This window comes from Rana temporaria, chromosome 9 (assembly GCF_905171775.1).
Source record: "Rana temporaria chromosome 9, aRanTem1.1, whole genome shotgun sequence".
Classification (NCBI taxonomy): Eukaryota; Metazoa; Chordata; class Amphibia; order Anura; family Ranidae; genus Rana; species Rana temporaria.
The window spans coordinates 70661921-70677188 of NC_053497.1; the positions used below are offsets into that span (position 1 = coordinate 70661921).

General features: G+C 41.6%; 1 protein-coding gene across 1 annotated transcript in view; it reads left to right on the plus strand.

The window, feature by feature from the left end:
• The window catches only part of LOC120913645 (pinopsin-like), a 43760-nt gene that overhangs the window by 14911 nt on the left and 13581 nt on the right, over positions 1 to 15268 (plus strand). The window contains exon 2 of the mRNA XM_040323757.1: positions 8774 to 9102. Within this exon, the coding sequence (XP_040179691.1) occupies positions 8774 to 9102 (329 nt within the window). The remainder of the gene's footprint in view (positions 1 to 8773; positions 9103 to 15268) is intronic.

Below are 15268 nucleotides of genomic sequence, written 5' to 3' on the forward strand. Positions count from 1 at the left end.
ACAAATGCAGCAATTAGAAATTGCATGAAAGGTTTAGCACTGGGAAACACTTTTTGAAAGATAAAAAGTGTATTTTTTATACATCTATATAGATCAGACCAAAATAAGGGACAAATTAGAAGGATTGAGAGTCAGGGGGACTTTATTCCAAATCAGTGACAGTCCCTTAAAATCAGGGACATTTGGGAGCTATTCTGAAAATACATAGAGGGGAATTTGTGGAGCAGCTGTGCATAGGAACCAATCAGCTCCTATCGTTCATTTTCACTGCTTAACTGCACAAGTGGCTGACATAAGCTGATACAGTAGGCACAGCTGCTGCCGATTCTGTCTGCTTCAGTTTTCAATGTTGTCCCCCCTAATATTTTGACAAATATATCAGTGATTATAAGGCTCCATTCACACCTGAGCATAGCGATTTACTGGCTTTTTTCTGGCATTTTGTTTAAAGCATTTTGCAGCTTTTTGCAAGTATTTTTAGAAGTGTATTACAAACGTTTTACAGCTTCAGGCTTTTTTGTTTAGCCAATAGAAAGCACTAGGGGGATGAGAGGGAGAGGAAATTAGGGATGGAGAGCTGATATTTGAGCAGAAAGCGCTTGTTAAACGCTCAAGTCAGGCGTTTCTATTGAAGTCTATGGTGCAAAAAACGGTTGTAATCTGCCAAAAAGAAGCTCATGTACTTTTTTGAGAAACAGGCGTTTTGCTTCAGGCGATAGAATCAGGGCCGGATTTGCTCTCCCTGCCGCCCCAAGGTTCCCGCAATGCACCCCCCTCTCCGCCAACCGAAACACCCCCCCCAAATCAACGGAGAATGGCAACCGGATGGCACACAGTTAGTTGTAATCGTTTTTAATTTTGTAGCTTGTCGTTTACTTTTTTTATTTTTGTATAATTTTCTTATTATTTTTAATATTGATTTTCTTATTGTTTACTTTTTAATTACTTTTTTATTTTAATAATTTAATTATTTCTTATTTTTTTATCATTTTTTTTTTCACTTGGCAATAAAGTTATCACACAAGAGAAAACAATTCCCTGTGTGATAGCAATTGGAGGTGACAGGTTCTCTTTATTGACCCTGTCACCTCCAAAACATGAGTCCTAGCACTGTGCTAGAACTCCTGTCACAGCTCACCCATCTCATTGTGTACATCAGTGGCAGGGACAGTCACAGGAGACAGACTCGGCAGCCTGGGGAAGGACGGAGTCCCGAAGACAGAGCCAGTAGAGAGAGGTATGTGGGGGGGGGGGGACAGCAGCACAAATCGCCGCAATCACTTAAGGAGCGAGCGGATTCCAGAAAGCAACTTGCCGCCCTTATCTGGCCGGCAGGGGACTCCATGCCGCTGCCGCCCCGAGGCGCCCTGCCGCCCCAAGGCCTGGCCTCGGTGGCCTTGTGGGAAATCCGGGCCTGGATAGAATGCTTAGCTGTGAAAAGGGGCCATTGAAATGAATAGGAATTTGGCTTTTTGAGCACTTTAGAGCTACAAGCTTTAAGCAAAAAATTGCTCAGGTGTGAACGGGGCCTTAATGTTTAATCAGGTGTTATGCTGTAATAATATATGTCATGCGGTTCATGACTTGAACATTTTTTAGGGTAATTTTCGTCCTCTGCTGTCATATATATATATATATATATATATATAGATATACAATTTAAAGCAAAAACTATGAAGAGATTTAACTCTTTCATTTCAGAACTACAAAACCTTTCCATACCCAGACATGAAAGCCCATTTAGATGCCTAGTCATTTAGCAGATATATGTCCATACCGCCCAACTTTTTGGGATGGGAATGAGGGACACCTGTTAGCAAATGTATGTAGCATAGGGCACATGCCCGCCACGCCCCTTAAAGGAGAATTATACAAAAAAAATTATTAGTTAAACTCATAAGTGCTTTTTTTTTTTACCACTACTATTCCTTGAGGCCGGATTCACACCTATGCGAATTGAATGCGCGTTTCCCCCGCATTCAATTCGCATTGCAGGAGAATGTGACTGGCCATCTATGGAGCCGGTTCACATATCTCCGTAGCGGGTCCGGTGCGGTGTGTCGGGAAAAACGCATGCTTTTTTTAGTGCGTTTCAGGTTCGATTTCAGCCCAAAATTCGGTCTGAAATCGGACCTGAACTGGTGAACCAGCATGCGGGTACGGTGTGAACCTGGCCTCATATTAGCTTTTAATATTTACAAAAATGCAGCAATTTAGAAATTATAAGAAAAGTTTAGCACTGGGGAACACTTTATGAAAGATAAATAATGCATTTTATAAACAATTATATAAATCAGACCAAAATAAAGGACAAACGAGGAGGAAAGAAGGACAGAGGGACTTTGTTCCAAATCAGGGACAGTCCCTCAAAATCAGGGACAGTTGGGAGCTAAGTATGTCCACTTCATTGCACCAGAGCACTTGCTGCTTGTGAGCTTACATAAGGTGTAAAAGTGCTGACGCAGTTCCTGGTGGAAAACCCATTTTATGGCCTTATTTAACCACTTAAGGACCGCTGCATGACGATATACGTCGGCAGAATGGCACGGCTAGGCACAGCAACGTATATGTACGTTGCCCTTTAAGCCCAGCAGTGGCGTGCGCCCGCGACCCGGTCCGAAGCTCCGTGACTGTGACCACGAGACCTGCGGACCCGATCGCCGCTGGAGTCCCGCGATCGGTCCCCGGAGCTGAAGAACGGGGAGAGCTGTATGTAAACACAGCTTCCTCGTTCTTCACTGTGGCGGCGTCATCGATCGTGTGATCCCTTTTATAGGGGGACACAATCGATGACGTCACACCTACAGCCACACCCCCTACAGTTGTAAACACACTTCAGGTCACACATAACCCCATTCAGGTCACACATAACCCCAATGCATTTTTTGCTGTGAAAATGACAATGGTCCCAAAAATGTGTCAAAATTGTCCGAAGTGTCCGCCATAATGTCGCAGTCATGAAAAAAATCGCTGTACATTAGTTGTAAAAAAAAAAACAATTAATAAAAATGTAATAAAACTATCCCCTCTTTTGTAAACGCTATAAATTTTGCCCAAACCAATCGATAAACGCTTATTGCGATTTTTTTTTACAAAAAATAGGTAGAAGAATACGTATCGGCATAAACTGAGGAAAAAAAACGTTTTTTTTATATATTTTTGGGGGATATTTATTATAGCAAAAAGTAAAAAATATAGATTTTTTTTCAAAATTGACGCTCTATTTTTGTTTATAGCACAAAAAATAAAAACCGCAGAGGTGATCAAATACCACCAAAAGAAAGCTTTATTTGTGGGAAAAAAAGGACGCCAATTTTGTTTGTTTTGTTTTCCGTCGCGCCCACACACCATCGGTTAAAAAAACGATCGTGTCAGAATGCGGTGACGTAAAAATACCACGACGTGCTGAAAAAAAAAGAAGTTCAATGCTTCCAAGCATGCGTCGACTTGATTCTGGGCATGCGTGGATTTTTAACCGATGGTCGTGCCTACTAACGATCAGTTTTGTCCTATCGGTTAGGAATCCACCGGTTAATTTTAAAACAAGTTGCCTTTTTTTTAACCGATGGTTAACTAACCGATGGTGCCCACACACGATTGGTTTTGACCGATGAAAACGGTCCATCAGACCATTCTCATCGGTTTAACCGATCGTGTGTACGTGGCATTAGACTTAAATTTATCAAATTAGGATCAGTTAAAGAATATTACTGAGTGATTGGTAGATATGGATTACTGCATGTAATTACTTTACTTACCCTACATGTCCCAATATATACAGCACATCAATTTATTGACTTAACTTTAATAGTGCTTCATTATAGTCCTCCCTTTGGTCAGTTTATCAGTGAGCACTTCAGACTAATTATTTTCTGAAAAAGAAAAGAATTCAGTTGCCACCTCAGTAACCCCAAAGGTAAGAGATACATCACGTAATAGACGCTGTCAGAAATGGACTGTAGCTTTCTCTTAATGCAGTTACTGTAATTACAGACAGGCCTTGTGGAATCCTTTGTTAAGGGCCAAGAAACCTAATTATCAATGTTCTTAATAGCTATCCCTTAGTAGATTGAGCCTACACCGAGAGCGAGATGCATGTAGTTTGGAGGTGATGTACCACATTAGAAATGTAATTTCACTGTCTAAATTTGACACATTAATCATCATTGCTTGATACGGAGATTTTTTTTTTATTCTGTAATAAGGTTACATGTGTCTTCATTTTTAACCCCTTCCCTACCGTGTTATTGTCGTCGGTGGGAACCCTCCCTCCCTCCGGGTGGACGTCATATGACACCCTGGGATTCCCGGGCGGCGCCGCATCGCTCGGGACTCAGTGCGCGTGCCCGCCGGGCACCCGCGATTGCCCACAATCACAGCAGGACCATGGATCTGTGTGTGTAAACACACAGATCCATGTCCTGTCAGAGGAGAGGAGACCGATGTGTGTTACCAGTACAGAATGTTGGAAATGCTGACAAGTTTATTCGGACAGTGGAGGGTCTCTGCTCTTTGTCTCAAGCAGGAAGGATTCCTCTATCCCCCACACTTGTGTGGATGGGGGAATCAGTTTTTTTTTTTTCACAATGAATTATCGATGGTCAGCTTTACTCTGTGGTAAGCCCTATAGATGCTAGGATTTATTTTTCTGCATTGCATTTTTTGGAACAGCTGCCTATTTTAGTTTGAAGCAGTTTTTTTCTTAATGGTATAATTTATTTAAAATGAGCACAACCTAATCTTTACCGTGTGCATTAAATAGAAACCAAGCTGTAATCTCAAAATAATTGCAAAGGAAAATAGTAATATTTCTTCTTAGCTAGTACATGGTTATGAACCGGCAGGTACTGCATGTATTCATTTTGCAGTAACATGTACAGCACTACCGATATGCTGTAACATCTAGTGGTATCATGAGACATAGGCCCAGATTCTCGTATCTGGGCGTAAAACTGTGCGGGCGTAACGTATCTGGTTTACGTTACGCCGCCGCAAGTTTTACAGGCAAGTGCTTTATTCACAAAGAACTTGCCTGTAAAGTTGCGGCGGCGTAGCGTAAATCACCCGGCGCAAGCACGCCTAAGTCAAATTAGGCAGGTAGGGGGCGTATAGCATTTAAATTAGGCGCGTTCCCGCGCCGAACGCAATGCGCATGCGCCGTCCCTAAAATTTCCCGACGTGCATTGCGCCAAATGACGTCGCAAGGACGTTATTGGTTTCGACATGAACGTAAATGGCGTCCAGCCCCATTCACGGACGGCTTACGCAAACGACGGAAATTTTAAAATTTCGACGCAGGAACGACGGCCATACTTAACATTGGTTGCCCCTCATATAGCAGGGGCAACTTTACGCGTCGCAAATCTAACGTAAACGTTGTAACTTCACTGCGTCGACCGCGCGTATGTTCGGGAATTCGCGTATTTTGCTAATTTGCATACTCGATGGGGAAAACGACGGAGGCGACACCTAGCGGCAAAAAAAAAAAAAATGCATTTAAGATGCGACAGCGTAAGAGCCTTACACCTGTCGGATCTAATGGATATCTATGCGTAACTGATTCTAAGAATCAGTCGCATAGATACGACGGCCCAGATTAGGACTTACGACGGCGTTCATTGCTTTGCGCCGTCGTAAGCCCTTTGAGAATCTGGGCCATAGTCTTTATAGCAGTTTTGCAATACCTTTGCGTTTGCTCTGCTAAGCTTTGCCTGGCATCATAAAACAAAGATTTTATACTAATGGTAAAAAAATATATAAAATATCAGTTTAAAAAATATAAATCTAAAAATAAAGTAACCTTAACCACTTAACCCCCGGACCATATTGCTGGTCAAAGACCAGAGCACTTTTTGCGATTCGGGACTGCGCCGCTTTAACTGACAATTGCGCGGTCGTGCGACGTGGCTCCCAAACAAAATTGGCGTCCTTTTTTTCCCACAAATAGAGCTTTCTTTTGGTGGTATTTTATCACCTCTGCGGTTTTTATTTTTTGCACTATAAACAAAAATAGAGCGACAATTTTGAAAAAAAATAATATTTTTTACTTTTTGCTGTAATAAATATCCCCCAAAAATATATAAAAACATTTTTTTTTCCCTCAGTTTAGGCCGATACGTATTCTTCTACCTATTTTTCGTAAAAAAAATCGCAATAAGCGTTTATTGATTGGTTTGCGCAAAGGTTATAGCGTTTACAAAATAGGGGGTATTTTTATGGCATTTTTATTAATATATTTTTTTTACTAGTAATGGCGGCGATCAGCGATTTTTTTTCGGTACTACGACATTATGGCGGACACTTCGGACACTTTTGACACATTTTTGGGACCATTGGCATTTTTATAGCGATCAGTGCTATAAAAATGCATTGGATTACTATAAAAATGCCACTGGCAGTGAAGGGGTTAACACTAGGGGGCGGGGAAGGGGTTAAGTATGTCCCTGTGTGTTCTTACTGTGGGGGGGGGGGGTGGCCTTACTAGGGGAAACACTGATCCTCTGTTCATACATTGTATGAACAGAAGATCAGCATTTCCCCTGCTGACAGGACCGAGAGCTGTGTGTTTACACACACAGCTCCCGGTCCCCGCTCTGTAACGAGCAATCGCGGGTGCCCGGCGGCGATCGAGCCCGCCGGGCACACGCACGGGAGTCGGGGCGTGCGGGGGGCGTGCGCACGCGCCCCTAGTGGCCGCTCGAGGAGCGGACGTATAGCTACGGGCTCTCGCCCAGAAGAGCCGACCTGCCGCCATATAATGACGGCAGGTCGGGCGACAATTTTGAAAAAAAATAATATTTTTTACTTTTTGCTGTAACGGCAGGTCGGGCGACAATTTTGAAAAAAAATAATATTTTTTACTTTTTGCTGTAATAAATATCCCCCAAAAATATATAAAAAAAAAATTTTTTCCCTCAGTTTAGGCCGATACGTATTCTTCTACCTATTTTTCGTAAAAAAAATCGCAATAAGCGTTTATTGATTGGTTTGCGCAAAGGTTATAGCGTTTACAAAATAGGGGGTATTTTTATGGCATTTTTATTAATATATTTTTTTTACTAGTAATGGCGGCGATCAGCGATTTTTTTTCGGTACTGCGACATTATGGCGGACACTTCGGACACTTTTGACACATTTTTGGGACCATTGGCATTTTTATAGCGATCAGTGCTATAAAAATGCATTGGATTACTATAAAAATGCCACTGGCAGTGAAGGGGTTAACACTAGGGGGCGGGGAAGGGGTTAAGTATGTCCCTGTGTGTTCTTACTGTGGGGGGGGGGGGTGGCCTTACTAGGGGAAACACTGATCCTCTGTTCATACATTGTATGAACAGAAGATCAGCATTTCCCCTGCTGACAGGACCAAGAGCTGTGTGTTTACACACACAGCTCCCGGTCCCCGCTCTGTAACGAGCAATCGCGGGTGCCCGGCGGCGATCGAGCCCGCCGGGCACACGCACGGGAGTCGGGGCGTGCGGGGGGCGTGCGCACGCGCCCCTAGTGGCCGCTCGAGGAGCGGATGTATAGCTACGGGCTCTCGCCCAGAAGAGCCGACCTGCCGCCGTATAATGACGGTGGCTGGTCGGCTAGTAGTTAATATACCTTTAAATTGAATTTCTAGAAAAAAAATCTGGGGTCTCCAAACTTTTCAAACAAAGGGCCAGTTTATTGTCCTTCAGACTTTAGGAGGGCCAAATTGTGGCCAGCGGGGCAGAAAATGTCTGGGCCCAGTACCAGTGAGAATAAATATGGCCTCAGGGTGGTCAGTAGGAGGAGGAGTAGGGCCCCTATCAGTAGGAGGAATAGTATCCTATCATTGATATCTGTAGAGGAAATAGTGCCCCCTTGTAGGTGTCAGTGGGAGGAATAGTGCTTCATTTCAGTTGGAGGAATAGTGCCCCAAGGGCCAGATAAAGGCTAGCAAAGGGCCATATCTGGCCCTCGGGCTGCAGTTTGGAGACCCCTGGTCTAACTGGATTGCTGCCATGCAACCACATGTGACCCTCACCTACCACCAGCAACTTTTTAACAAAACGTTGATATCCATCCTACAGAGAGAAAAAGATCACATAAGATTGTATTTGAGTCTTCTATTGTTATGGAATTACCACATTTAAGCACCACTATAGACCCACTTATTTTTCTTTGTATCTCAAATTTAATTTCGGGATGAGTTGCATCTTTTTTGGTGTCTACCCTTAGCCAGACCAAAAACTCAAGATCTCTTTGTAGTAGATTCTTGCTCTTGCAGACTGATTCTAAAGAGGAGTGGCTGGTTCATTATAATCAGCTGGTGCACTCTCAGTATTCTTATAAGAAAAGCTGCAGGGTCTCCATACCTTTAGAAGTATTTAACTCTTGGGGAATATCTCACCAAAACTGAAATTCCTATTGTGGGGCCTGCCTAAAATTTAGCTTGTATCTTAGTGCAGACTTTCAGGAAAATCAGTGAGCCAATCACACAAGCAGGAAATAATAGGTTGCGATATTGCAATAAATCTTACAGAATTCTACAGAAAATTACAGTAGCTGCAGATTGAAAAGGAAAGGTAATTTTTAATTACATTAAATGACAACATGGCTTGTGTAGCAATTATATATGCTATATTGTGTTTTTTATTTGCTGTATTTTGTTTCCATGAAAGTGGAGTTGCAGTTAAAGCAGAGTTGCCCTATAACTTACTGTTTCCATTTTTATCGTCTTTTTTTTTATGGTTGTGTGTAGAAATATATTTTCATGAAAATTCTAACCACATAATCTGTACTGCAGGTATTGTGTCCCTGGTTTCCCTGTCTATGTTATCCTATGAGCGATACCAAACAGTGCTAAAATGCCGAAAAGTTGATGCCTCCAACTACAGAAAGGCTTGGCTATGTATCATTGGATCCTGGCTCTACTCTCTGTTATGGACAGTACCACCTCTTTTTGGCTGGAGCAGCTATGGCCTGGAAAGTTCGGGAACAACATGTTCGGTGGTATGGCACTCAAGGTCACAAAACAATGTATCGTATATTGTGTGCCTCTTCCTGTTCTGTCTGGTCTTACCTCTGCTTGTTATGATATTTAGCTATGGACACATTGTCAAAGTCATTCGAGGGGTAAGTTCAATTTTATTTTCCTGGCTCCAATATTAAATTCTATTAGATATAAAATATGTTGGCCATAATGGGATTAATTTACTAAAAGTAAATAGGCTGTTCACATTACAGTGGAAGTTGCACTTTGTAAGGAAATTATCCTCGAAGCTTAGTGAATGAGGTGAAGATGTGCTGTTGGCCTCCATCATCATGTGGAAGTAAAAATGCGTATTTTTTTTTTCATTTCCCTTACACATGAGTGAGTTTTTTTTGAAAAGTGAAACTTTACCACTTTTATAAAAGTTTAACCACTTGTTCACCGAGGATGTCATTAGATGTCCTCGACTTTGTGCGGTGATATCTGAATAATGCCTCCGGGCTCTCCCGTGCCAGCCGGGCTCTCCGTGCCATCGGGGGCCCGGAGAACGAATCGTCCGGACGATAGAGATTTCCGGTGACCAGATGGTCACCAGTCATCTCTATGACTGTCGGAGGCCCGGGCGCGACGTTGTGATGTCATGCTTGGGTACCCGGAAGTAAACAAAGCCGCAATCGCGGCTGTTGGCATAAGATCGGTGATTCACAGTGTCACAGTGATTCCTATTACAGGGGATGTTTACATTCCTTGTAATAGGAATAAAAGTGATAAAATAAAAAAAAAGTGTAAAAAAAAAAAAATTAAGTAAAATAAAAATTAAATTAAATTATTTATTTTTTAAACGCCCCTGTCCCCGGTAGCTTGCACTCAGAAACGAACACGCATGTAAGTCCCGTCCACATATGTAAACGCCGTTCAAACCCCACATGTGAGGTATCGCTGCATGCGATAGAGCGTGTGCAGCACTTCTAGCACTAGACCTCCTCTGTAACTCGAAAATAGTAACCTGTAAAAAATGTTAAAGCGTCGCCTATGGAGATTTTTAGGTACCGAAGTTTGGCGCAATTCATGAGTGTGCGCAATTTTAAAGCGTGACATGTTAGGTATCTATTTACTCGGCGCAACTTCATCTTTCACATTATACAAAAAAATTGGGCTAACTTTACTGTTTTGTTATTTTTTAATTCATGAAACCGTTTTGTTTTCCAAAAAAGGCACTTGAAAAATTATTGCGCAAATACTGTGCGAGAAAAAAAGTTGCAATGACCGCCATTTTATTTCCTAGGGTGTCTTCTAAAAATATATATATATATATATAAAGTTTGGAGGTTCTGATTAATTTTCTAGCAAAACATTTTTGATTTTTACATGAAGGAGAGATGTGGTGGAGGTAAATAAAATGAAGAAGTGCCAGAATAGGCCCGGTAGACAAGTGGTTAAGAAGAGCTTAACTATAACTATTCTTAAAGCAGGAGTTCTCCCATAAATGTTTTTTTTTAACTTCGATTCCCTTAGATTGATGCTCGTTGTGTCTAGGGGAATCGGCTAGTTGTTTTAAAACCCGAGCAGTACTTACCGTTGGGCGATCTTCTCCGCCACTTCTGGGTATGGGTCTTCGGGACTGGGCGTTCCTTCTTGATTGACAGTCTTCCGACAGGCTTCCGACGGTCGCATCCATCGCGTCACGAGTAGCCGAAAGAAGCCGAACGTTGGTGCGGCTCTATACTGCGCCTGCGCACCGACGTTCGGCTACTTTCGGAAAATCGTGACGCGATGGATGCGACCGTCGGAAGACTGTCAATCAAGAAGGAACGCCCAGTCCCGCAGCCCATACCCGGAAGTGGCGGAGAAGATCGCTCTCTAAAAAGGTAAGTACAGGTTCGATTTTAAAACAACTAGCCGATTCCCCTAGACTAAATGAGCATCACTCTAAGGGTAAAAACAGCATTTTAGCGGTGAACCTCTGCTTTAAAAATATGCTCTCTCCACCCTCATCATACCTATCCTGCCTACCCATTATAAAAAATAAAAATAAAAGATCTGTGTACTTACCTAATTTTAAACCGCTCCTGTCTGGTCATGTGATCTTGTAGCTCTAGCTCCCCTGTGTCACTGAGCAGCTGCTGCAGGGAAGAGGAGGGAGCTTCAGCAATAGCTGGGCCATAGAAACTTATGGGTAATGTCACATCTCCCAGAATTCACAGCTGTTGTTGAGTGCACCTTACACAGGGGAGTTGGAGATGCAGGATCACGTAACTAGACTGAAGCAGAGTAAAAATATGTAAGTACACAGATTTTTCTTTTTTTACAGGGTAGACAGGATGGGTAAGAGGAGGGGGAGGGAACATTTTTAAGAACAGTTATAGTTAGGCATTTCTTACGCTGTAATTACTGGGGGAAATTCTCTTTCACAGAGCAGCTTCCCTTGCAAAGTTAATATCTTATTTGCCTTTAGTAAATCAATCCCAATGAGTTTAAAAAAGCACACTAAACCATTACAAATGAATAATAAACAATCAGTGATCCTGATTGCCTGGAAGCTATGGAACCTTCAATTCGATTTTTAACTAGAGTTCTTGACAGCATAGAGTTTCTGTATTTTCTTCTTCATGTAGTTTGTATTTATTCATTTGTTTTCCTCCTTTAGATCACATATGTACAGGCTACCTATAGAGGACCTAAAGGGGTTGATTTACTAAAACTGGATAGTGCCAAAATATGCTGCAGCTGTGTATGGTAGTCAATCAGCGGTTACCTTCAACTTGTTTAGAAAGGCTTTGATGAAAAAAACAAAACAAAAAAAAACTGGAAGCTGATTGGTTTCTATGAAAAGCTCCACCAGATTTCGCACTCTACAGTTTTAGTAAATCAACCCCAAAGTCTCTTTTCCTAACATACTATTTTACAGCCTTTTATTGGCCTGTCATTAATCAAATATATAAAACACTCTTCACCTCAAATTTCTGTGCACGGTCTGTGCAAGGTATTGACTATTTTTCACAACACTTCTTTAATAATAAAGTATCATAGGCACCACAGTAGAAATAGAAAATGGGTGCTTGTATTTAAAGTATTTAGTTGTAAAAACTAGGGGAGACAGAAAATATAGTTTGTAGTTTAGCACTACTCCCGAAGGAGCTGCTGGTTTAGATTTTGGGTTTTGCACGTTACCTCTAAGTTCATTGTCCAGGGTAGAAAGTCTGTAGAAATTGCAATGTCCACACAAGATGTAAAACCTTCAACTGTTATGCCCTGTACACACGATCGGTTCATCCGATGAAAACAGTCTGATAGATTTTTTCATCAGATATCCGATGAAGCTGACTTTCATCAGTCTTGCCTACACACCATCAGTTAAAAAAACGATCGTGTCAGAACGAGGTGACGTAAAACACAACGACGTGCTGAGAAAAATGAAGTTCAATGCTTCCGAGCATGCGTCGACTTGATTCTGAGCATGCGTGGATTTTTAACCGATGGACGTGCCCACAGACGATCGTTTTTTTCTATCGGTTAGTTAACCATCAGATAATTTTAAAACAAGTTCCTAGTTTTTTAACCGATGGATAAATAACCAATGGGGCCCACACACGATCGGTTAGTCTGATGAAAACGGTCCATCAGACCGTTTTCATCAGACAAACCGATCGTGTGTACGCGGCATTTGACAAATTGAGCAGTGGATCCCTTTTCTTTAACGAGGTCACCAGGCCTATCCCAAGACATCAGCTTGCCTTGCTTGGTCTCCTCCAGGGCAGGTCCTGCACCGGTTTCCTTCATTAAGGAGCTTCCCCCACTTGGATGGACAGCTTTGGGATCCCTTCTAGAACCATAGGCCCCAGCCAGCACAGCTGGGCCTACCTGATAGGAATACAGCCTCGGACCAACGTGGTCCCAAGGCTGAAATCACACACACGCACCTCGCGCCAGGAGGGACATGAGGCGAAGGAACCCGGGAAAACGGCCTCTGCCCCTTAAGTAGCCCTTCCCAGCATGCACAGCGGGGGACCACTCCCACTGGGCTGCTGCCGAGAAGGGTCATTTAACACACCATGGTTCGCCCGAGTCCCAACATGGGCCTGAGGTGGTAACGCAACCTACTGGCAACAAGGGAAAATTTGTATCAAGCACAACCATAGCCAGAACAGAGGCTAATTTACACAGAAATGGTAAGGTCTGAGCCCAACCATGGGCTCAGACAACCCCTAAATTTATAGTAGCGCCCAAGCCATTGGGAGCCCGGCACTACAGTAGCAAAGTCAATTTTATTCCCAAGCCACTCTTAGCAGAGTCTATGAGTAACTTCTAGTAAGTAGGAACATAACTGGCGTCTGAAATTCCCTAGGCACCACATCCCTCAAAACATTAAAAATAGGTAAAAAGAGTAGAAGATGGGATTTTAAAGGTGCCACACACAGGAAATGTATAAAAATATCAAATTTGTATTATAAACATTAAAATGTAATTATTTTTTATAAAACCTTATAATAGTGTCCTGAAATATCCATACAGTACTGATGCAATGTGTTCATCTCTACATGTTTCACCAAACTGTTACTTTTTCAGGATACTTTATGAATACTGCATAATAGTTCACTAGAAATTCATGTTCAATATGTTAGTATGTATAGAAAACAAAGAATATACAATGAATACATATGGGTGGGTTACACCCTACTACTATAGTGTTTAATATCAATAAGTGCAAATCTTCTTAGGCAATCTGGGGGACTCCCTCACCTGAATTTAGGAAAAAAAGATTTCCACTAAATGTCCAGCATCATCTGAGTATAGCAAGAAGATATCAGTAACCACACAGGGTAGAATATAGACCCCAAATGAGTCTGCCTATGGAGGAGATGGATTAAGAGTAAATTACTCAATATAAGCAGATAATTACAGCCAAACACAGCCAGGAAAATAGGCTATACCTACCACTGACAGAGATCCAAAAGAGCCCATAAAGATGGACTATATGGAGTCACAGAGATCCGTTATATCAGGTCAATATCATAGTTCATTCAGCTGCATAACAAATACATAGCATTAGCAGCAGTTGGTCTTCAAAAAATGCTTGAACTGAAATAACTAAAAATTACAACTTAGATATAACTCCCATAGCAGGTGCCTATGCCAGCAAACAGGGACCAGGAATCTTACCTCTACAATTGCGGACAAATTAGGTAAATATATCTCTCCCAAAGCAGGGCTGCAGCATAAAGTCGCCATGTTTTGGGGTTATTTTATATCCCCCCCCCATCTCCTCTGCATCCAATATATTGTTTTCTGAATTTATAGTGATCAGTTTGCAGTATTCACAAAGTCTCCTGAAGAAGTCATAGTTTGGCGAAACCTGTAGAGATGAATACATTGCATAAATACTGCATGGATATTTCATGACATGATGTTTTATCAAAAATAATGTCATTTTTATGTTTATAATAACATTTGTATATTATTATACATTTCCTGTGTGTGGCACCTTTAAAATCCCATTGTCTACTCCTTTTACTTATTTTAAATTCTAGTAAAGCTCCAGGTTCCCTTGAGTCACAGCATCAAAACCCTGCCATACTTATGGGACACATACAGTATGTGCAATGTGATGGTGACATTCAGACAGAGGCATCCAATCAGTCCCTTTGCCTGAACACAGGTCCCAACCTTTGTGAGTTTTTCTTAAAGTTGCAACTTTGTTCCAGTTTAAAGCAGTAATAAACCCAAAAGATTATATTTTTTAATATATTTCAGCTTACCAATTCTTAGATGTGATGACTGAATTAGTTTTATCTTTTTAGGCTTTCTTTAATTTATTTTCACCTGGTGATCCTGCCAGTCTGTTTCTTATTCAAGAGAACAAGCTGTCCCGCAGATACAGCAGTTAGAGGGCTGAGAAAAACTATTTAACACCGACAGTGGTGTTTACAATGGTAAGGTTGTATTTACGTAAAACTTTTATCCTGAAAGGAAAAAAAAAATGTTGCCGTAACTGCTAATAAAGCGTTTTTGTTTAGTGTATATAAATCTGCAAGTACATCTAATACTACCCCCCCCCGACTAACAATGCTATTAAACAAAGGTGTCTCTGTTTCTCCTTCATCCAGAATGTAGGCATCCTAAGTGTGTTACTGGCCAGATCACCAGGTGAAAAAAGGTGATACAAATTAGCTGTACTAACAATAATCAGAGAAAACGTGTTGAAACAAAGGTTAATACCAAATAATGTGAATACAATTTGAAAAAACATCCAGCCCAACAAAAGTGATATTGTGAATTAGTATGTAATATGTGTAGAGTCTTGGTATAACT